General features: G+C 49.1%; 2 protein-coding genes and 2 long non-coding RNA genes across 16 annotated transcripts in view; all 4 read left to right on the plus strand.

Moving 5' to 3' along the window:
* LOC125721939 (protein NLRC3-like) overlaps positions 1 to 2,401 on the plus strand; it is a 30,607-nt gene extending 28,206 nt beyond the window's left edge. For 4 of the 12 annotated variants that reach the window (XM_048998158.1, XM_048998163.1, XM_048998164.1 and 1 more), the window contains one exon: positions 13 to 2,401. The gene's annotated coding sequence lies outside the window, so the exon portion shown is untranslated. The remainder of the gene's footprint in view (positions 1 to 12) is intronic. The other 8 variants (XM_048998162.1, XM_048998167.1, XM_048998159.1 and 5 more) reach the window with 8 other exon arrangements.
* LOC125721932 (NACHT, LRR and PYD domains-containing protein 12-like) overlaps positions 1 to 4,935 on the plus strand; it is a 431,572-nt gene extending 426,637 nt beyond the window's left edge. The window contains exon 14 of the mRNA XM_048998141.1: positions 3,783 to 4,935. Within this exon, the coding sequence (XP_048854098.1) occupies positions 3,783 to 3,993 (211 nt within the window). The 3' untranslated portion in view covers positions 3,994 to 4,935. The remainder of the gene's footprint in view (positions 1 to 3,782) is intronic.
* Positions 4,936 to 13,535: 8,600 nt separating this feature from the next.
* Positions 13,536 to 17,935, plus strand: LOC125721966 (uncharacterized). Its single transcript, XR_007386013.1, has 3 exons — positions 13,536 to 16,613; positions 16,676 to 16,861; positions 17,730 to 17,935. It is a non-coding gene; the product is annotated as an uncharacterized LOC125721966 (long non-coding RNA).
* Positions 16,886 to 17,129, plus strand: LOC125721978 (uncharacterized). Of its 2 annotated transcripts, none has more exons than XR_007386031.1 (2): positions 16,886 to 16,923; positions 17,048 to 17,129. It is a non-coding gene; the product is annotated as an uncharacterized LOC125721978 (long non-coding RNA). The 2 variants fall into 2 exon arrangements; XR_007386030.1 differs by lacking the exon at positions 16,886 to 16,923 and adding an exon at positions 16,948 to 16,985.
* Positions 17,936 to 21,587: the final 3,652 nt, after the last annotated feature.

The following is a 21,587-nucleotide window of genomic DNA, read 5'->3' on the forward strand; positions in this document are numbered from 1 at the left end:
CACCAGGCACAGGGATCACATCTACAACGGACCCAGAATGCAGCTGGCGGAGTGTTAACACGCACCAGTCACAGGGATCACATCTACAACGGGCCCAGAATGCCGCTGGCGGAGTGTTAACACGCACCAGTCACAGGGATCACATCTACAACGGACCCAGAATGCAGCTGGCGGAGTGTTAACACGCACCAGTCACAGGGATCACATCTACAACGGGCCCAGAATGCCGCTGGCGGAGTGTTAACACGCACCAGTCACAGGGATCACATCTACAACGGGCCCAGAATGCCGCTGGCGGAGTGTTAACACGCACCAGTCACAGGGATCACATCTCCAACGGGCCCTGAATGCCGCTGGCGGAGTGTTAACACGCACCAGTCACAGGGATCACATCTACAACGGGCCCAGAATGCCGCTGGCGGAGTGTTAACACGCACCAGTCACAGGGATCACATCTACAACGGGCCCAGAATGCCGCTGGCGGAGTGTTAACATGCACCAGTCACAGGGATCACATCTACAACGGGCCCAGAATGCCGCTGGCGGAGTGTTAACACGCACCAGTCACAGGGATCACATCACACCTGCTCTCACATCCCTGCACTGGCTTCCTCTGTCTTCTAGGATTGATTTTAAAGTTCATTTGCTAATTTATTAAATATTTACGTGGTTTAGCTCTGTCCTGCCTCAGTAACACGACTGTAAGGTATGTCCCAGGCAGATCAGTCAGATCATCCGGCAGTAATTTACTGATTATTCCTAAAACCCAGCTGGGGAGGGAGGGGGCAGCTTTTAGTCACTATGAGCCCAAACTCTGGAACTCTCTCCCAGAAATCCTGAGAGCTACTGAATGTCTCAGTACTTTCAAAACTAGGCTGAAAAGGCATCTTTTCACCAACGCATATAATAATCTATGATAATCAGTTTTATTATTTTATGCTTTTATTAATATCAGTAATTGTCGTAGGGCGGTCGCTTCCCCCAGAAGACATAGGGGCTAGAGGCCCCTTTGAGGAGGGGCCCTTAAAGAGGACATGGGTATTTAAAGTCCTTTATGATGGTTTTTAATTTTATTTTTTTATAACATTTTTACTCTATTTTTATTTCTTTTGCGCTTATTGTTATTTATTCTGAGCTAATTTGAATTTTTTTTTCTTCTTTTTAAATGTTTGCAAAATTATAAACGCTGTGGCTAAAATGCGCTATATAAATAATGATTGATTGATTCAGATAGATAGATGAGAGAGAGAGTTTACTTTTAACCACGTTTATTAAACAGTTAGCAACCAATCCTAATCACAGCCCTGGCGGGGTCAGGGACACACTTAAAGCCGTGCCTGAGACTAAGATACGAAAAACTGAGTTGGGAAGCTCAAAATTCCCACCAGAAAGCTGCACTTGAATGACTGACATTCTGGCTGCTGACTCAGAGATAGAAGTTGGTGATGTGACAATACTGAACTTACAAGAATGGTGAACGCATGGTTACTGCAAGGGACAATGCTTGTGAAATTCTGTGCAATGTTTCTTTTTAACTGCTTCAGAATCTTTGGCTAGAAAGCTGAACTGAAAGCAAATCATGAATCCTTCTGTTATCTTGCTTTGTATGTAGCCTAAGCGCGTTTCCTCAGCAAAGACGATAATCGCCGGTTAGTCACGGTCAGATATCGACACCGGGATATTTGTCTTATTACACTCATTACTGATAATATCGTCATATCACCCAGACGTAATTGGTGATTTGACATGTTCCCAGGTATAACAATACAGGGAGAGAAAGGATTTTACTCATGGGATCAGGAATCCAAGTGCCAGTTGCTGCTGCATTAGCTGCTGGGAATGTTCACATCTCCTCCTTTCAGTGATACATGTCGAGTGTAGGGACACCTGGCAGAAAGATGGCTAAGGACTGCACTGGAAGCACTGGTCTGACTGTTATGGGAGGTTCACGTCCATCTTGCTGTTGATGTGTTCCTATGTATTCCTATAGCTTGTACTTAATGTTTTTACCTCTAGTTTTGAGCAAAGGTGCACTGACTCACAATTAGTGATCATGTGACTGCAGCAGATTGTCAGGACGCACAGAACACTCTGCAGACTATAATTCATTTTGAAGTGTAAGCTGTGCTGCTAATTATACTGAAAACAAATGCTTATTGTAATGCTTTGTATTTTACTAATGTGTAGGATGTGTATATGTCTGTGTCTTAAAGTGTTTTCTGTTTCAGGCTGAACAGCTGTGATCTCATAGATAAACACTGTGAAGTGCTGTCTTCAGCTCTCAGATCAAACTCCTCACCCCTGAGAGAGCTGGACCTGAGTGACAATGACCTGCAGGACTCAGGAGTGAAGCTGCTCTCTGCTGGACTGGGGGATGTACACTGTAAACTGGAGATACTGAGGTCAGTATTACTGGGTATTCCACACTGTAAACTAGAGATACTGAGGTCAGTTTTACTGGATATTCCACACTGTAAACTGGGGATACTGAGGCCAGTATTACTGGATATTCCACACTGTAAACTGAGGATACTGAGGCCAGTATTGCTGGGTATTCCACACCGCAAACTGGAGATACTGAGGCCAGTATTACTGGATATTCCACACTGTAAACTGGGGATACTGAGGCCAGTATTGCTGGGTATTCCAAACCACAAATTGGAGATACTGAGGTCAGTAATATTGGGTATTCCACACTGTACGCTTTAGATACTGAGGTCAGTATTACTGTGTATTCCACACTATGAAGAGGAGATAGTGAGCAATTAGCTAAGGGAAAGAGAGGAGGGATCCTGCCTTGTCTTAGACACTAAACTGTAATTCTTGAATTATTTATTAGAGCATCACATTTATTTAATAATTATAATGGTGAGGTGATATTATTTACTGGGGAGTTTCTGTCTTTCTCTGCAGGCTGTCAGGCTGTAGAGTCACAGAAGAAGGCTGTTCTTCCCTGGCTTCAGCTCTGAAGTTAAACCCCTCACACCTGAGAGAGCTGGACCTGAGCTACAATCACCCAGGAGATTCAGGAGTGAAGCTACTCTCTGCTGTACTGGAGGATCTCAGCTGTAAACTGGAGAAGCTGCAGTGAGTACAGAATATGCATTTTACAAAAAAGTAACTGGACAGCAAGAAAACCCACAATGCCTTTCAGCAGTTACATAATAAACAAACACAAACAGCTTCTGTTTTCTTCTCCTACGTCCTTATATCCCACAATCTTATCAGCCCTCGATCCATGCTAGAAATAATTAAGCAGGGAAGCAGGAAACATCCATTCAACCATATTGTGACGTCCGCTGAGCGGAGGAGCAGGCAGACAGGGCAGTGGAGCTGTGAAGACGAGCAAACGGGGTTTATTAAGGGCAGACGAGGAAACACAGCTCATAACATCAATGACAGATCTAGGGAAACAGACCTGAACACGGACTGAAATACACAAGACAAGCCGAAATAACAGGAAACAGCTGGTCAGAATCGGGGCAGCAGACGTGGTTAATGAGGGGGCGTGGCACACGAGGATCACACGAGCTGGGCGTGACACATATAATCCATGCAAAACATTTGTGTTGGTTAGCAAAGTTACAGATAAACATGCTGACTTTAACGTGTTATGGACAAAAAAATAATGGACACCAAACAGAATCGGAATGATTGTTAAAATTATTTTTAATAATTTAATTGTTTTCTGAAAATCCATTATGTCATGACCCTTATCCTCCTCATTTGAATACAGTGCTGCAGTGTAAAAAGTGGATTTAAAAGTGTTTAATCTTTTTAAGGGTGGGCCGGTGTGAACTCACAGAGAAATGCTGTGAGGCACTGGCTTCAGCTCTCAGATCAAACTCCTCACCCCTGAGAGAGCTGGACCTGAGTGACAATGACCTGCAGGACTCAGGAGTGAAGCTGCTCTCTGCTGGACTGGGGGACTTACACTGCAACCTGGAGATACTGAGGTATGACTGGGTATTCCACACTGTAAACTGGGGGTAGTGAGGTGAGTATTACTGGGTATTTCACACTGTACGCTGGAAATACTACGGTAGAAAATAACTAATGATTTCAAAATAAAGCAGGAGTATCTAAGTCTAGGGGTTGACTTAAAAAATAACATTAGATTCGCTACAGTAAGTGGAATGTCGAAAGTAAGACTGCATTGGAGGTTAAGGATGACATTAAAAGTTTCTTCCAATATTTTAACTCCAAAAGAGCTCTAAAAGCTGAAATCACTCATCTGCAGGATAGTAAGGGCCTTATAATTGAAAATGAAAATTGATATAGTAAATGAGTTTAATGATTATTTTACACGGGTGTTCACAGTAGAGGACATGATTAACTTACCACCATTTAGTACAAATACAGTGTCCTATATAAACAATATACAGTCCCTCCACAATTATTGGCCCCCTTGTAAAGATTTGTAAAAAGGGTTAGACAAAAATCCACCTTTTGGCGAAGCAGCTTCATCTCACACTGAAAAAAAATGAGAAAAATCCAACCTTTCATTGAAATAAATTTATTCAAAGAAAAACAAATCCTTCATCAAGAAATAATTATTATCAACAAAAACACACGATTATTGGCAGCCCTGCTTTTAATACTCTGTACAGCCTCCCTTTGCCAGTATAACAGCACTGAGTCTCCTATGACATTTTATAAGGTTGGAGAATACAGGGCAGGGCATCTGAGACCATTCCTCTTTACAGAATCTCCCCAGATCACCCAGGGTCCTCGGCCCTCTCTTGTGCACTCTCCTCTTCAGCTCAGCCCACAGGTTTTCAGTGGGGTCAGGGGACTGAGATGGCCATGGCAGAAGCTTGATTCTGTGGTCAGCTGACCATTTTAATGTTTATTTGGACATGTGCTTAGGATCACCGTCCTGCTGGAAGATCCAATGAAGCCCCAATTTTTGTTTCCTGGCAGCAGCAGCCAAATTTTGATATAAAATGTCCTGGTATTTCATGGACCCCATAGTGCCATGTACCCTAACAAGGTTTCCAGGGTTTTTGGAGGAAAAACATCTCCACAACATCACAGAACCTCCACCATATCTTACAGATGGGATAAGGTTCATTTCATTATAACCATCCTTCTTTTTACGCTAAACCCACCTTGAATGTTTATTGCCAAAAAGCATTTTTGTTTCATCAGATTTTGAGTTGAATTTGATTCCAGTCAAAGTTGTATAATGTTTTGAAAATTCCTGGCACTAACATTTTAAGTAACTGACAGAAAAAGCTTCTTTCTGTCATACCTTTCAAAACGTCCATACCTCAATCCCCTCATAAGTATGTCTGCTAGGTGGAGTCGAAGGTGCAGTATAATCCTGTTATAATGGACTCACTTATAACGGAATATCGTCTATAACAGACGAGGACTACCGGTTGTGCACCTTTAATTACATGCAGAAAAAGCATCGGACATAGCGGACTCGCATATAATGGAGTGTGTGTGAGAGTGTCTGTGGCAGGGTACGCGTGTGTGAGAGTGTCTTCGGCAGGGTAAGTGTGCGTGAGAGTGTCTGCGGCAGGGTACGCGTGTGTGAGAGTGTCTGTGGCAGGGTACGTGTGTGTGAGTGTGTCTGTGACAGGGTACGCGTGTGTGAGAGTGTCTGCGGCAGGGTACACGTGTGAGAGTTTCTGAGGCAGGGTACGTGTGTGTGAGAGTGTCTGAGGCAGGGTACGTGTGTGTGAGAGTGTCTGAGGCAGGATACGTGTGTGTGAGAGTGTCTGTGACAGGGTACGTGTGTGTGAGAGTGTCTGAGGCAGGGTACGCGTGTGTGAGAGTGTCTGAGGCAGGGTACGCGTGCGTGAGAGTTTCTGCGGCAGGGTACGCGTGTGTGAGAGTGTCTGCGGCAGGATACGTGTGTGTGAGAGTGTCTGACAGGGTACGTGTGCGTGAGAGTGTCTGAGGCAGGGTACGCGTGTGTGAGAGTGTCTGCGGCAGGGTACGCGTGTGTGAGAGTGTCTGCGGCAGGGTTCGCGTGTGTGAGAGTGTCTGTGACAGGGTACGTGTGTGTGAGCGTGTCTGTGACAGGGTACGTGAGTGTGAGCGTGTCTGTGACAGGGTACGCGTGTGTGAGAGTGTCTGTGACAGGGTACGCGTGTGTGAGAGTGTCTGCGACAGGGTACGCGTGTGTGAGAGTGTCTGCGACAGGGTACGCGTGTGTGAGAGTGTCTGCGACAGGGTACGCGTGTGTGAGAGTGTCTGAGGCAGGGTACGTGTGTGTGAGAGTGTCTGCGGCAGGGTACGCGTGTGTGAGAGTGTCTGCGGCAGGGTTCGCATGTGTGAGAGTGTCTGTGACAGGGTACGTGTGTGTGAGCGTGTCTGTGACAGGGTACGCGTGTGTGAGAGTGTCTGCGGCAGGGTACGTGTGTGTGAGAGTGTCTGTGACAGGGTACGTGTGTGTGAGAGTGTCTGTGACAGGGTACGCGTGTGTGAGAGTGTCTGTGACAGGGTACGCGTGTGTGAGAGTGTCTGCGACAGGGTACGTGTGTGTGAGAGTGTCTGTGACAGGGTACGTGTGTGTGAGAGTGTCTGTGACAGGGTACGTGTGTGTGAGAGTGTCTGTGGCAGAGTACGCGTGTGTGAGAGTGTCTATGACAGGGTACGCGTGTGTGAGAGTGTCTGCGGCAGGGTTCGCGTGTGTGAGAGCGTCTGTGACAGGGTACGTGTGTGTGAGCGTGTCTGTGACAGGGTACGTGAGTGTGAACGTGTCTGTGACAGGGTACGCGTGTGTGAGAGTGTCTGCGACAGGGTACGCGTGTGTGAGAGTGTCTGCGACAGGGTACGCGTGTGTGAGTGTCTGCGGCAGGGTACGCGTGTGTGAGAGTGTCTGCGGCAGGGTACGCGTGTGTGAGAGTGTCTGCGGCAGGGTACGCGTGTGTGAGAGTGTCTGCGGCAGGGTACGCGTGTGTGAGAGTGTCTGTGACTGGGTACGCGTGTGTGAGTGTCTGCGGCAGGGTACGCGTGTGTGAGAGTGTCTGCGGCAGGGTACGCGTGTGTGAGAGTGTCTGCGACAGGGTACGCGTGTGTGAGAGTGTCTGTGACAGGGTACGCGTGTGTGAGAGTGTCTGTGACAGGGTACGCGTGTGTGAGAGTGTCTGTGACTGGGTACGTGTGTGTGAGAGTGTCTGTGACAGGGTACGTGTGTGTGAGAGTGTCTGTGACAGGGTACGTGTGTGTGAGAGTGTCTGTGGCAGAGTACGCGTGTGTGAGAGTGTCTGTGACTGGGTACGTGTGTGTGAGAGTGTCTGTGACAGGGTACGTGTGTGTGAGAGTGTCTGTGATAGGGTACGTGTGCGTGAGAGTGTCTGCGGCAGGGTACGCGTGTGTGAGAGTGTATGCCGCAGGGTACGCGTGTGTGAGAGTGTCTGTGACAGGGAACGCGTGTGTGAGAGTGTCTGTGACTGGGTACGTGAGTGTGAGAGTGTCTGTGACAGGGTACGCGTGTGTGAGAGTGTCTGTGACAGGGTACGCGTGTGTGAGAGTGTCTGTGACAGGGTACGCGTGTGTGAGAGTGTCAGTGACAGGGTACGTGTGCGTGAGAGTGTCTGCGGCAGGGTACGCGTGTGTGAGAGTGTCTGCCGCAGGGTACGCGTGTGTGAGAGTGTCTGTGACAGGGTACGCGTGTGTGAGAGTGTCTGTGACTGGGTACGTGTGTGTGAGAGTGTCTGTGACAGGGTACGTGTGTGTGAGAGTGTCTGTGACAGGGTACGTGTGTGTGAGAGTGTCTGCCGCAGGGTACATGTGTATGAGAGTGTCTGTGACAGTGTCTGTGACAGTGTACGTGTGTGTGAGAGTGTCTGTGACAGGGTACGCGTGTGTGAGAGTGTCTGTGACAGGGTACGTGTGTGTGAGAGTGTCTGGGACAGGGTACGTGTGTGTGAGAGTGTCTGCCGCAGGGTACATGTGTATGAGAGTGTCTGTGACAGTGTCTGTGACAGGGTACGTGTGTGTGAGAGTGTCTGGGACAGGGTACGTGTGTGTGAGAGTGTCTGCCGCAGGGTACATGTGTATGAGAGTGTCTGTGACAGTGTCTGTGGCAGGGTACGCGTGTGTGAGAGTGTCTGTGACAGGGTACGTGTGTGTGAGAGTGTCTGTGACAGGGTATGTGTGTGTGAGAGTGTCTGTGACAGGGTACGCGTGTGTGAGAGTGTCTGTGACAGGGTACGCGTGTGTGAGAGTGTCTGGGACAGGGTACGTGTGTGTGAGAGTGTCTGCGACAGGGTACGCGTGTGTGAGAGTGTCTGCGACAGGGTACGCGTGTGTGAGAGTGTCTGCGACAGGGTACGCGTGTGTGAGAGTGTCTGCGGCAGGGTACGCGTGTGTGAGAGTGTCTGCGACAGGTTACGCGTGTGTGAGAGTGTCTGTGACTGGGTACGTGTGTGTGAGAGTGTCTGCGACAGGGTACGTGTGCGTGAGAGTGTCTGCGGCAGGGTACGCGTGTGTGAGAGTGTCTGCCGCAGGGTACGCGTGTGTGAGAGTGTCTGTGACAGGGAACGCGTGTGTGAGAGTGTCTGTGACTGGGTACGTGTGTGTGAGAGTGTCTGTGACAGGGTACACGTGTGTGAGAGTGTCTGTGACAGGGTACGCGTGTGTGAGAGTGTCTGCCGCAGGGTACATGTGTATGAGAGTGTCTGTGACAGTGTCTGTGACAGTGTACGTGTGTGTGACAGTGTCTGCGACAGGTTACGCGTGTGTGAGAGTGTCTGTGACAGGGTACGTGTGCGTGAGAGTGTCTGCGACAGGGTACGTGTGCGTGAGAGTGTCTGCGGCAGGGTACGCGTGTGTGAGAGTGTCTGCCGCAGGGTACGCGTGTGTGAGAGTGTCTGTGACAGGGAACGTGTGTGTGAGAGTGTCTGTGACAGGGTACACGTGTGTGAGAGTGTCTGTGACAGGGTACGCGTGTGTGAGAGTGTCTGTGACAGGGTACGCGTGTGTGAGAGTGTCTGCGACAGGGTACGTGTGCGTGAGAGTGTCTGCGGCAGGGTACGCGTGTGTGAGAGTGTCTGCCGCAGGGTACGCGTGTGTGAGAGTGTCTGCCGCAGGGTACGCGTGTTTGAGAGTGTCTGTGACAGGGTACGCGTGTGTGAGAGTGTCTGTGACTGGGTACGTGTGTGTGAGAGTGTCTGTGACAGGGTACGTGTGTGTGAGAGTGTCTGTGACAGGGTACGTGTGTGTGAGAGTGTCTGTGACAGGGTACGTGTGTGTGAGAGTGTCTGCCGCAGGGTACATGTGTATGAGAGTGTCTGTGACAGTGTCTGTGACAGTGTACGTGTGTGTGAGAGTGTCTGTGACAGGGTACGCGTGTGTGAGAGTGTCTGTGACAGGGTACGTGTGTGTGAGAGTGTCTGGGACAGGGTACGTGTGTGTGAGAGTGTCTGCCGCAGGGTACATGTGTATGAGAGTGTCTGTGACAGTGTCTGTGACAGGGTACGTGTGTGTGAGAGTGTCTGGGACAGGGTACGTGTGTGTGAGAGTGTCTGCCGCAGGGTACATGTGTATGAGAGTGTCTGTGACAGTGTCTGTGACAGTGTACGTGTGTGTGAGAGTGTCTGTGACAGGGTACGCGTGTGTGAGAGTGTCTGTGACAGGGTACGTGTGTGTGAGAGTGTCTGGGACAGGGTACGTGTGTGTGAGAGTGTCTGCCGCAGGGTACATGTGTATGAGAGTGTCTGTGACAGTGTCTGTGACAGGGTACGTGTGTGTGAGAGTGTCTGGGACAGGGTACGTGTGTGTGAGAGTGTCTGCCGCAGGGTACATGTGTATGAGAGTGTCTGTGACAGTGTCTGTGGCAGGGTACGCGTGTGTGAGAGTGTCTGTGACAGGGTACGTGTGTGTGAGAGTGTCTGTGACAGGGTATGTGTGTGTGAGAGTGTCTGTGACAGGGTACGCGTGTGTGAGAGTGTCTGTGACAGGGTACGCGTGTGTGAGAGTGTCTGGGACAGGGTACGTGTGTGTGAGAGTGTCTGCGACAGGGTACGCGTGTGTGAGAGTGTCTGCGACAGGGTACGCGTGTGTGAGAGTGTCTGCGACAGGGTACGCGTGTGTGAGAGTGTCTGCGGCAGGGTACGCGTGTGTGAGAGTGTCTGCGACAGGTTACGCGTGTGTGAGAGTGTCTGTGACTGGGTACGTGTGTGTGAGAGTGTCTGCGACAGGGTACGTGTGCGTGAGAGTGTCTGCGGCAGGGTACGCGTGTGTGAGAGTGTCTGCCGCAGGGTACGCGTGTGTGAGAGTGTCTGTGACAGGGAACGCGTGTGTGAGAGTGTCTGTGACTGGGTACGTGTGTGTGAGAGTGTCTGTGACAGGGTACACGTGTGTGAGAGTGTCTGTGACAGGGTACGCGTGTGTGAGAGTGTCTGCCGCAGGGTACATGTGTATGAGAGTGTCTGTGACAGTGTCTGTGACAGTGTACGTGTGTGTGACAGTGTCTGCGACAGGTTACGCGTGTGTGAGAGTGTCTGTGACAGGGTACGTGTGCGTGAGAGTGTCTGCGACAGGGTACGTGTGCGTGAGAGTGTCTGCGGCAGGGTACGCGTGTGTGAGAGTGTCTGCCGCAGGGTACGCGTGTGTGAGAGTGTCTGTGACAGGGAACGCGTGTGTGAGAGTGTCTGTGACTGGGTACGTGTGTGTGAGAGTGTCTGTGACAGGGTACACGTGTGTGAGAGTGTCTGTGACAGGGTACGCGTGTGTGAGAGTGTCTGTGACAGGGTACGCGTGTGTGAGAGTGTCTGCGACAGGGTACGTGTGCGTGAGAGTGTCTGCGGCAGGGTACGCGTGTGTGAGAGTGTCTGCCGCAGGGTACGCGTGTGTGAGAGTGTCTGCCGCAGGGTACGCGTGTTTGAGAGTGTCTGTGACAGGGTACGCGTGTGTGAGAGTGTCTGTGACTGGGTACGTGTGTGTGAGAGTGTCTGTGACAGGGTACGTGTGTGTGAGAGTGTCTGTGACAGGGTACGTGTGTGTGAGAGTGTCTGTGACAGGGTACGTGTGTGTGAGAGTGTCTGCCGCAGGGTACATGTGTATGAGAGTGTCTGTGACAGTGTCTGTGACAGTGTACGTGTGTGTGAGAGTGTCTGTGACAGGGTACGCGTGTGTGAGAGTGTCTGTGACAGGGTACGTGTGTGTGAGAGTGTCTGGGACAGGGTACGTGTGTGTGAGAGTGTCTGCCGCAGGGTACATGTGTATGAGAGTGTCTGTGACAGTGTCTGTGACAGGGTACGTGTGTGTGAGAGTGTCTGGGACAGGGTACGTGTGTGTGAGAGTGTCTGCCGCAGGGTACATGTGTATGAGAGTGTCTGTGACAGTGTCTGTGGCAGGGTACGCGTGTGTGAGAGTGTCTGTGACAGGGTACGCGTGTGTGAGAGTGTCTGTGACAGGGTACGCGTGTGTGAGAGTGTCTGTGACAGGGTACGCGTGTGTGAGAGTGTCTGTGACAGGGTACGCGTGTGTGAGAGTGTCTGGGACAGGGTACGTGTGTGTGAGAGTGTCTGTGACAGGGTACGTGTGTGTGAGAGTGTCTGTGACAGGGTACGTGTGTGTGAGAGTGTCTGCCGCAGGGTACATGTGTATGAGAGTGTCTGTGACAGTGTCTGTGACAGTGTACGTGTGTGTGAGAGTGTCTGTGACAGGGTACGCGTGTGTGAGAGTGTCTGTGACAGGGTACGTGTGTGTGAGAGTGTCTGGGACAGGGTACGTGTGTGTGAGAGTGTCTGCCGCAGGGTACATGTGTATGAGAGTGTCTGTGACAGTGTCTGTGACAGGGTACGTGTGTGTGAGAGTGTCTGGGACAGGGTACGTGTGTGTGAGAGTGTCTGCCGCAGGGTACATGTGTATGAGAGTGTCTGTGACAGTGTCTGTGGCAGGGTACGCGTGTGTGAGAGTGTCTGTGACAGGGTACGTGTGTGTGAGAGTGTCTGTGACAGGGTACGTGTGCGTGAGAGTGTCTGTGACAGGGTACGCGTGCGTGAGAGTGTCTGTGACAGGGTACGCGTGTGTGAGAGTGTCTGTGAAAGGGTACGTGTGTGTGAGAGTGTCTGTGACAGGGTACGTGTGTGTGAGAGTGTCTGTGACAGGGTACGTGTGTGTGAGAGTGTCTGTGACTGGGTACGTGTGTGTGAGAGTGTCTGTGACAGGGTACGCGTGTGTGAGAGTGTCTGTGACAGGGTACGCGTGTGTGAGAGTGTCTGTGACAGGGTACGCGTGCGTGAGAGTGTCTGCGACAGGGTACGTGTGCGTGAGAGTGTCTGCGGCAGGGTACGCGTGTGTGAGAGTGTCTGCCGCAGGGTACGCGTGTGTGAGAGTGTCTGTGACAGGGTACGCGTGTGTGAGAGTGTCTGTGACTGGGTACGTGTGTGTGAGAGTGTCTGTGACAGGGTACGTGTGTGTGAGAGTGTCTGTGACAGGGTACGTGTGTGTGAGAGTGTCTGCCGCAGGGTACATGTGTATGAGAGTGTCTGTGACAGTGTCTGTGACAGTGTACGTGTGTGTGAGAGTGTCTGTGACAGGGTACGCGTGTGTGAGAGTGTCTGTGACAGGGTACGTGTGTGTGAGAGTGTCTGGGACAGGGTACGTGTGTGTGAGAGTGTCTGCCGCAGGGTACATGTGTATGAGAGTGTCTGTGACAGTGTCTGTGACAGGGTACGTGTGTGTGAGAGTGTCTGGGACAGGGTACGTGTGTGTGAGAGTGTCTGCCGCAGGGTACATGTGTATGAGAGTGTCTGTGACAGTGTCTGTGGCAGGGTACGCGTGTGTGAGAGTGTCTGTGACAGGGTACGTGTGTGTGAGAGTGTCTGTGACAGGGTACGTGTGTGTGAGAGTGTCTGTGACAGGGTACGCGTGTGTGAGAGTGTCTGTGACAGGGTACGCGTGTGTGAGAGTGTCTGGGACAGGGTACGCGTGTGTGAGAGTGTCTGTGACAGGGTATGTGTGTGTGAGAGTGTCTGTGACACCCCACACCCAGTGCATTAGGTGACCTGCCCCACCCAGATGCACAGGGGAAAAGAACCACTCCCCCAAAATAGGGGCTAGTGGAAGTGGCAGGACTGGGGGGCGAGTGAAGTCAGTATTTAATGTGAGTTGTAGAGGGGAGAGGAAGAGAAAAGGAGATAAATGCAAAGAAGGAAAAAAAACAAAGACAGGATTGTATTTATATATGATGGTTGTGGATGATAGGAGTCGTAATTGTCAAAAAAAAATTAGTGAATAAAAAATGATCACACATATACACTGCTCAAAAAAATTAAAGGAACACTGAAAACACATCAGATATCAATGGGGAAAATATATATATATATATATATATATATATACTGAAGTAGACTGGGTAATGTGTTAGGAATGAAAGGATGCCACATCGTTTAATGAAAATGAAATTTCCATGGGGGCGGCATGGTGGTGCAGTGGTTAGCACTGTTGCCTCACACCTCTGGGACCTGGGTTTGAGTCTCCGCCTGGGTCACATGTTTGTGGAGTTTGCATGTTCTCCCCATGTCGTCATGGGGTTTTCTCCGGGTACTCCGGTTTCCCCCCCAAAAACATGCTGAGGCTAATTGGAGTTGCTAAATTGCCCATAGGTGTGCATGTGTGAGTGACTGATGCGTGAGTGTGCCCTGCGATGGGCTGGCCCCCCATCCTGGGTTGTTCCCTGCCTCGTGCCCATTGCTTCCGGGATAGGCTCCGGACCCCTCGCGACCCAGTAGGATAAGCGGTTTGGAAAATGGATGGATGGATGGAAATTTCCATGAAAACCTACAGTGGGCTGAATTCAGAGACACCCTGAAAATCAAAGTGAAAAATGATGCAGCAGGCTAGTCCATTTTGCTGAAATTTCATTACAGTAACAGTATCATACTCAGTAGTTTGTATGGCCCCCACGTGGTTGTATGCATGCCTGACATGGTCCTAATGAGACCACGGATGGTGTCCTGGGGGATCTCCTCTCAGATCTGGACCAGGGTATCACTGACCTTCTGGACAGTCTGAGGTGCAACCTGGTGGCATCGAATGGACGAAACATAATGTCCCAGAAGTATTCTATTGGATTTAGGTCAGGCGAGTGTGGGAGGCAGTCAATGGTATCAATTCCTTCATCCTCCAGGAACTGCCTACATGCTCTTGCCACATGAGGCCGGGCATTGTTGTGCACCAGGAGGAACCCAGGACCCACTGCACCAGCGTAGGGTCTGACAGTGGGTTCAAGAATGTCATCCTGATACCTAATGACAGTCAAGGTGCCGTTGTCTAGCCTGTAGAGGACTGTGCGTCCCTCCATGGATATGCCTGCCCAGACCATCACTGACCCACCACCAAACCGGTCATGCTGAACAATGCTGCAGGCAGCATAACGTTCTCCATGGCTTCTCCAGACCCTTTCACGTCTGTCACATGTGCTCATGGTGAACCTGCTCTCATCTGTGAAAAGCACAGGGTGCCAGTGGCAGATCTGCAAATTCTGGTATTCTATGGCAAATGCCAATCGAGCTCCATGGTGCTGGGCAGTCCTCAGGGCACCCTTATGATGTCTGTTTCTGATTGTTTGGTGAGAAACATTCACACCAGTGGCCTGCTGGAGGTCATTTTGTAGAGCTCCAGCAGTGTTCATCCTCTTCCTCCTTGCACAAAGGAGCAGATACCGGTCCTGCTGATGGGTTAAGGACCTTCTATAGCCCTGTTCAGCTCTCCTTGAATAACTGCCTGTCTCCTGGAATCTCCTCCATGCCCTTGAGATTGTCCTGGGAGACACAGCAAACCTTCTGGCAATGGCACGTATTGATGCGCCATCCTGGAGGAGTTGGACTACCTGTGCAACCTCTGTAGGGTCCAGGTATCGCCTCATGCTACCAGTAGTGACACTGACCGTCGCCAAATGCAAAACTAGTGAAAAAACTGTCAGAAAAGATGAGGAGGGAAAAATGCCAGTGGCCTCCACCTGTCAAACCATTCCTGGTTTGGGGGTCGTCTCATTGTTGCCCCTCTAGTTCACCTGTTGATAATTTCATTAACACTAAAGCGGCTGAAACTGATTAACAACCCCCTCCGCTACTTAACTGACCTGATCAATATCCCAGAAGTTTAATAGACTTGACGCTATACTCTGATTAAAAAGTGTTCCTTCAATTTTTTAGCAGTATATATTAATACATAGATATGAATGTCCATACATACACAGACACACTTTCATACATATCTGTAATGATTGAAACATACAATACATGAATCAAACAGTAATAATAATAATTAATAAAAATAACAGCAAAAAAGTAAGGGGGCGGTGGGCGTTGAGGTAGCTTTTATTCACAAAATAGTTTGCTGCAAACATACATCCAACCATCCATTTTCCAAACCGCTTATCCTACTGGGTCGCTGGGGGTCCGGAGCCTATCCCGGAAGCAATAGGCAAAAGGTAGGGAACAACCCAGGATGGGGGGCCAACCCATCACAGGGCACATTCACATACCAGTCAGGCAATTTAGCAACTCCAATTAGCCTCAGCATGTTTTTGGACTGTGGGGGAAACCGGAGTACCCGGAGAAAATCCCACAATGACATGGGGAGAACACGCAAACTCCACACACGTGACCCAGGCGGAGACTTGAACCCGGGTCCCAGAGGTGTGAGGCAACAGTGCTAACCACTGCACCACCTTGCCGCCCCCGGCAAACATACAAACAACCAGAATTCTAGAAAAGTTCTTTACATTTGAATGAAATAAATAAAACACTTTCAAATCAAATGAGCCTATATTTTATTCACAACGGAACATAGATAATATTACAAATGTTCAAAGGCCGAAGACCTGTATTGGATGCCCGTGGTCTTCGGGCCCTCAGACGACTCTGCATCACTCATCGGCATGATTGTGTCAATGACATTACTAAATGGGCCCAGGAATACTTCCAGAGAGCACAGTCGGTAAACACAATCCGCCGTGCCATCTGCAGATGGCAGCTAAAGCTCTATCATGCAAAAAGGAAGCCATATCTGAACATGGTCCAGAAGCGCCGTCGTGTCCTGTGGGCCAAGACTCATTTGAAATGGACTGTTTCAAAGTGCCCACGACCCAGTAGGATAAGCGGTTTGGAAAATGGATGGATGGATGTTTCAAAGTGGGAAAGTGTTCTGTGGTCAGACGAGTCCAAATGTGACATTCTTGTTGGTAATCAAGGCTGCCGTGTCCTCCGGGCTAAAGAGGAGGGAGACCTTCCAGCGTGTTATCAGCGTTCAGTTCAAAAGCCAGCATCTCTGATGGTATGGGGGTGCATAAGTGCATACGGTATGGGCAGCTTGCGTGTTTTGGAAGGAACTATGAATGCTGAAAGGTATATAAAGGTTTTAGAGCAACACATGCTCCCCTCCAGAGGACGTCTGTTTCAGGGAAGGCCTTGTGTATTTCAGCAGGACAATGCAAAACCACATACTGCAGCTATTACAAGCACATGGCTTCGCCGGAGAAGAGCCCGGGTGCTGAATTGGCCTGTCTGCAGTCCAGATCTTTCACCTATAGAGAACATGCAGTAATTACCTGTAACACCCATGGTGCACTGTGAGCAGGTATACAGGCCCACAGAGCATGCAGATAATTATCTGTGACACCCATGGTGCACTGTGAGCAGGTATACAGGCGAACAGAGCATGCAGATAATTATCTGTGACACCCATGGTGCACTGTGACCAGGTATACAGGCCAACAGAGCATGCAGATAATTATCTGTGACACCCATTGTACACTGTGAGCAGGTATACAGGCCCACAGAGCATGCAGATAATTATCTGTGACACCCATGGTGCACTGTGAGCAGGTATACAGGCCAACAGAGCATGCAGATAATTATCTGTGACACCCATGGGGCACTGTGAGCAGGTATACAGGCCAACAGAGCATGTAGATAATTACCTGTGACACCCATTGTACACTGTGAGCAGGTATACAGGCCAACAGAGCATGTAGATAATTACCTGTGACACCCATTGTACACTGTGAGCAGGTATACAGGCCCACAGAGCATGCAGATAATTATCTGTGACACCCATGGTGCACTGTGACCAGGTATACAGGCCCACAGAGCATGCAGATAATTATCTGTGACACCCATTGTACACTGTGAACAGGTATACAGGCCCACAGAGCATGCAGATAATTATCTGTGACACCCATGGTGCACTGTGACCAGGTATACAGGCCCACAGAGCATGCAGATAATTATCTGTGACACCCATTGTACACTGTGAGCAGGTATACAGGCCAACAGAGCATGTAGATAATTATCTGTGACACCCATGTTGCACTGTGAGCAGGTATACAGGCCAACAGAGCATGCAGATAATTATCTGTGACACCCATTGTACACTGTGAGCAGGTATACAGGCCAACAGAGCATGCAGATAATTATCTGTGACACCCATTGTACACTGTGAGCAGGTATACAGGCCAACAGAGCATGTAGATAATTATCTGTGACACTCATTGTACACTGTGAGCAGGTATACAGGCCAACAGAGCATGCAGATAATTATCTGTGACACCCATTGTACACTGTGAGCAGGTATACAGGCCAACAGAGCATGCAGATAATTATCTGTGACACCCATGGTGCACTGTGACCAGGTATACAGGCCCACAGAGCATGCGGATAATTATCTGTGACACCCATGGTGCACTGTGAGCAGGTATACAGGCCAACAGAGCCTGCAGATAATTACCTGTGACACCCATGGTGCACTGTGAGCAGGTATACAGGCCAACAGAGCATGCAGATAATTATCTGTGACACCCATGGTGCACTGTGACCAGGTATACAGGCCCACAGAGCATGCAGATAATTATCTGTGACACCCATGGTGCACTGTGAGCAGGTATACAGGCCAACAGAGCATGCAGATAATTATCTGTGACACCCATTGTACACTGTGAGCAGGTATACAGGCCCACAGAGCATGCAGATAATTATCTGTGACACCCAAGGTGCACTGTGAGCAGGTATACAGGCCCACAGAGCATGCAGATAATTATCTGTGACACTCATGGTGCACTGTGAACAGGTATACAGGCCAACAGAGCATGCAGATAATTATCTGTGACACCCATGGTGCACTGTGAGCAGGTATACAGGCCCACAGAGCATGCAGATAATTATCTGTGACACCCATTGTACACTGTGAACAGGTATACAGGCCCACAGAGTATGCAGATAATTATCTGTGACACCCCTTGTACACTGTGAGCAGGTATCAGTACTGACTACTTTTTATATTGAGTCACATGTTTTATGTGAATTACTTTCACATATTAGTACTGAACTGAAGGCCAGTATTTGTCACTGTGAATATGTTGTTGCAGACGTCCATCCAGAAATCAGAGCTGGGGGAAAAGATAAGGTCCTTATTCCAATTAATTTTTGGTACAAATATCAATGTGTCTGTCGCAGATGAAGGATTATATATTTTAGAGGTTTCTTTTTATTTTTAAGTTGCAGAATGTTGTCTCATCTGAGGAGGATTCAGTGTATTATGTGTGAGGTTCATTTTGGTTTTGATGCTGGATTCAGTTAGTAAATATTAGAAAAATTGGTTATTCTCAACCCGTATTTATGGATTAAGTCTTCGAATGTCATGAAATGACTGTTACTGAAAAGGAGGTGGAGATGTGTAATCCCTTTCTGTCCCCGTGAGTGATAGTGAATAGTGATATTGTGAAGTAGGAAGTCCAGATTATTCCAGATTGGCGTGTATTTACAGGGTATGTGTCATGCCCGGCTCGTCCGCTCCTCCAGTGTACCACGCCCCCTGCTTACCCACGTGTGTTTCCCGGATCGTACCCAGCTGCGTCCATTTGCTTTCAATCAGTCTTGTGCATTTAAGTCCTGGTCTCCCCAGTTTTCCTTGTCTGTCATTGATGTAAGTCGGCGTTTCATGTCTCCTGCTCCGTTTGTTGATTAAATCCCTGGTTTACCCCGACTTCCGCCTGTCCGCCTGCTTCCTGCCCGTTTGCCTCGCACGATTGCCGTTACCTCCGCGACCGATCGTGACAGAATGAGAGTACAGTTAGTGATTTTAATGGCTTTCCTCTGTGCTGTCAGTGCTGTGGAAATGGCAGCACTGTGTTGTTAAAGCAGTTTTGTTTCTTTAATGACATTTTGAGTAAGTCTGCATGACTGAGATTTTTACAGTACAGCTGCTCCTTCTGTATCCATGAGCTGCTGTTACTGCTGTAGTGTGACCATTTAGTTAAGTCTTGCAGTTGATTTGCTAAGTAATAATTAAGAAAAATGAGCTTGTAATCCACCTTGAGATTTACTTTTCTGTAATGTGGAATGTTTGATTTTGTGTTTTTGTTTTTCCAGCAAAAATGTGACATTAATGAGTTTGAAAGAATTTTTCTGAAATTATTCTGGACGAGTAATTTTATTTTTATTGATTTAAGTGGGAGACTCATCTATTGTTTTGAATAAGGGGGTGTAGTTGAGGGTAACCAAGTCAGACAGCCTGTGGGAGATGTAGATACCCAAGTACCGGATATTTCCAGTGTGAAATGGACCATCCTGATCGGCTGAATCCCAGGCATCTTCAGGCAGTGAGAATGTTAAGGGTTTTTTTCCAGTTTATTGCGTAGTTTGATAGATTTGAAAAGGTATTAATAAAATTAAAATTTCATATTTTGAGGGTTTCATAAAAACAGCAAGATATCATAGAATAGAATAGAATAGAATAGAATAAACCTTTATTATCCCACGAATGAGAAATTTAGGTGTTACAGAGCTCTTGCACAAAAAACGTAATATAGAGCAATAGGAGCAGGTAGATACACAAAGATATAAATACAAATGTACAAAAGTTTTGGAAATAAATAAAGATGTACAGAGATATGTACAAAATGTACAGAGATATGTACACAAGTGCGGGGGTGGGGTGGGGTGTGAATGATCCTGGTTACAGCATGTGATATGTCAGTTAAACATATATGAGTAAAAAATACTCACGCTAAACTGTTATAATGTCTGACAGCCGCTGGTAAGAATGACCTGCGGTAGCGCTCCTTCCTACACTGTGGGTGTAGAAGTCTATTGCTGAATGAGCTGCTCAGAGCTCGTACAGTCTCATGCAGGGGGTGGGAGGTGTTGTCCATAATGGATGTTAGCTTAGACCGCATCCTCTCATCCCCAACCTGCTCGATGGATTTCAGTGGGCAGCCCAGGACAGAGCTGGCCCTCTTCACCAGTTTGTCCAATTTCCCCCTGTTCCTCTCTGCAATTCCACCACACCAGCAGACCACAGCATAAAAGATAGCAGATGCTACCACAGTGTCATAGAAGGACCTTAAGAGAGTCCTGTTCACCCCAAAGGATCTTAGCCGCCTAAGCAGGTGAAGACGACTTAGACCCTTTTTGTAAACTGCCTCAGTGTTTGTAGACCAGTCCAGTTTGTTGTTTAGGTGAACACCCAGGAATTTGTACTCCTTCACCGTTTCAATGTCCAGACCCTGGATGTTCACCGGTGTAGTAGGAGAAGACTTCTTGCTGAAGTCAATCACCAGTTCCTTCGTCTTGCTGGCATTAATATGAAGATGGTTCAGTTCACACCAGCTGACAAAGCGATCGATGACCCCCCTGTATTCCAGCTCGTTCCCCTCTGACACCCGACCAACAATGGCAGTGTCGTCTGAAAACTTCTGTAGATGGCAAGTGTCCGTGTTGTAATTGAAGTCCGCAGTGTATAGGGTGAAGAGAAAAGGGGCGAGTACTGTTCCTTGTGGGGCCCCCGTGCTACAGACTACCACCTCAGACACACAGTCCCGGAGTCTCACATACTGGGGTCTCCTGGTGAGGTAGTCCGTAATCCACGCAGACAACTGATGGTCCACTCCCGCTCCCTCTAACTTCCCCCTCAGCACTGAGGGCCGGATTGTATTGAAGGCACTTGAGAAGTCAAAGAACATGACTCTCACAGTGCTCCTAGCCGTCTCTAGGTGAGAGAAGGCCCGATGCAGCAGGTAGATGACAGCGTCATCCACCCCGATGTTCGGCTGGTAGGCAAATTGCAGCGGGTCCAGATCCCTCCTGACTAGCGGGCGAAGGTGGTGAAGTACAATCCTCTCCATGGTCTTCATCAGGTGTGAAGTCAGGGCAACAGGTCTGAAGTGGTTCAGCTCCTTGGGGTGCGTTGTCTTTGGGACCGGCACCACGCAGGACGTCTTCCACAGAACGGGGACCCTCTCCAGACTGAGACTGAGGTTAAAGATGTATGTGATGACCTGGCACAGTTGACCTGCGCAGTCCCTCAACAGTCTGGAGCTGATTCCATCTGGACCTGCGGCCTTCCTGGTTTTCATCTTCATCAGCTGACTCCGCACCTGGTCAGTTGTGATGGAGAGGCCACAGTGTAGGTTGTGGGTGGGTGACTCCTGCTGAACGGCATGGGGGGGAGGGGCAGTAAGGCCGTTGGGGGACAAAGGGGGCAGATGGGGTGCCGCCAATATCCCCGGTGCTGTGACTACTGTGGGGGGTTGCAGGGAGGTGTGAAGGAGGTGTGATGAGCTCTGGTGGATAGGGGGGGGTTGGGCTACTGAGTCAAACCTGTTAAAGAACTGGTTC

This window comes from Brienomyrus brachyistius, unplaced genomic scaffold (assembly GCF_023856365.1).
Source record: "Brienomyrus brachyistius isolate T26 unplaced genomic scaffold, BBRACH_0.4 scaffold36, whole genome shotgun sequence".
In the NCBI taxonomy this organism is placed as follows: Eukaryota; Metazoa; Chordata; class Actinopteri; order Osteoglossiformes; family Mormyridae; genus Brienomyrus; species Brienomyrus brachyistius.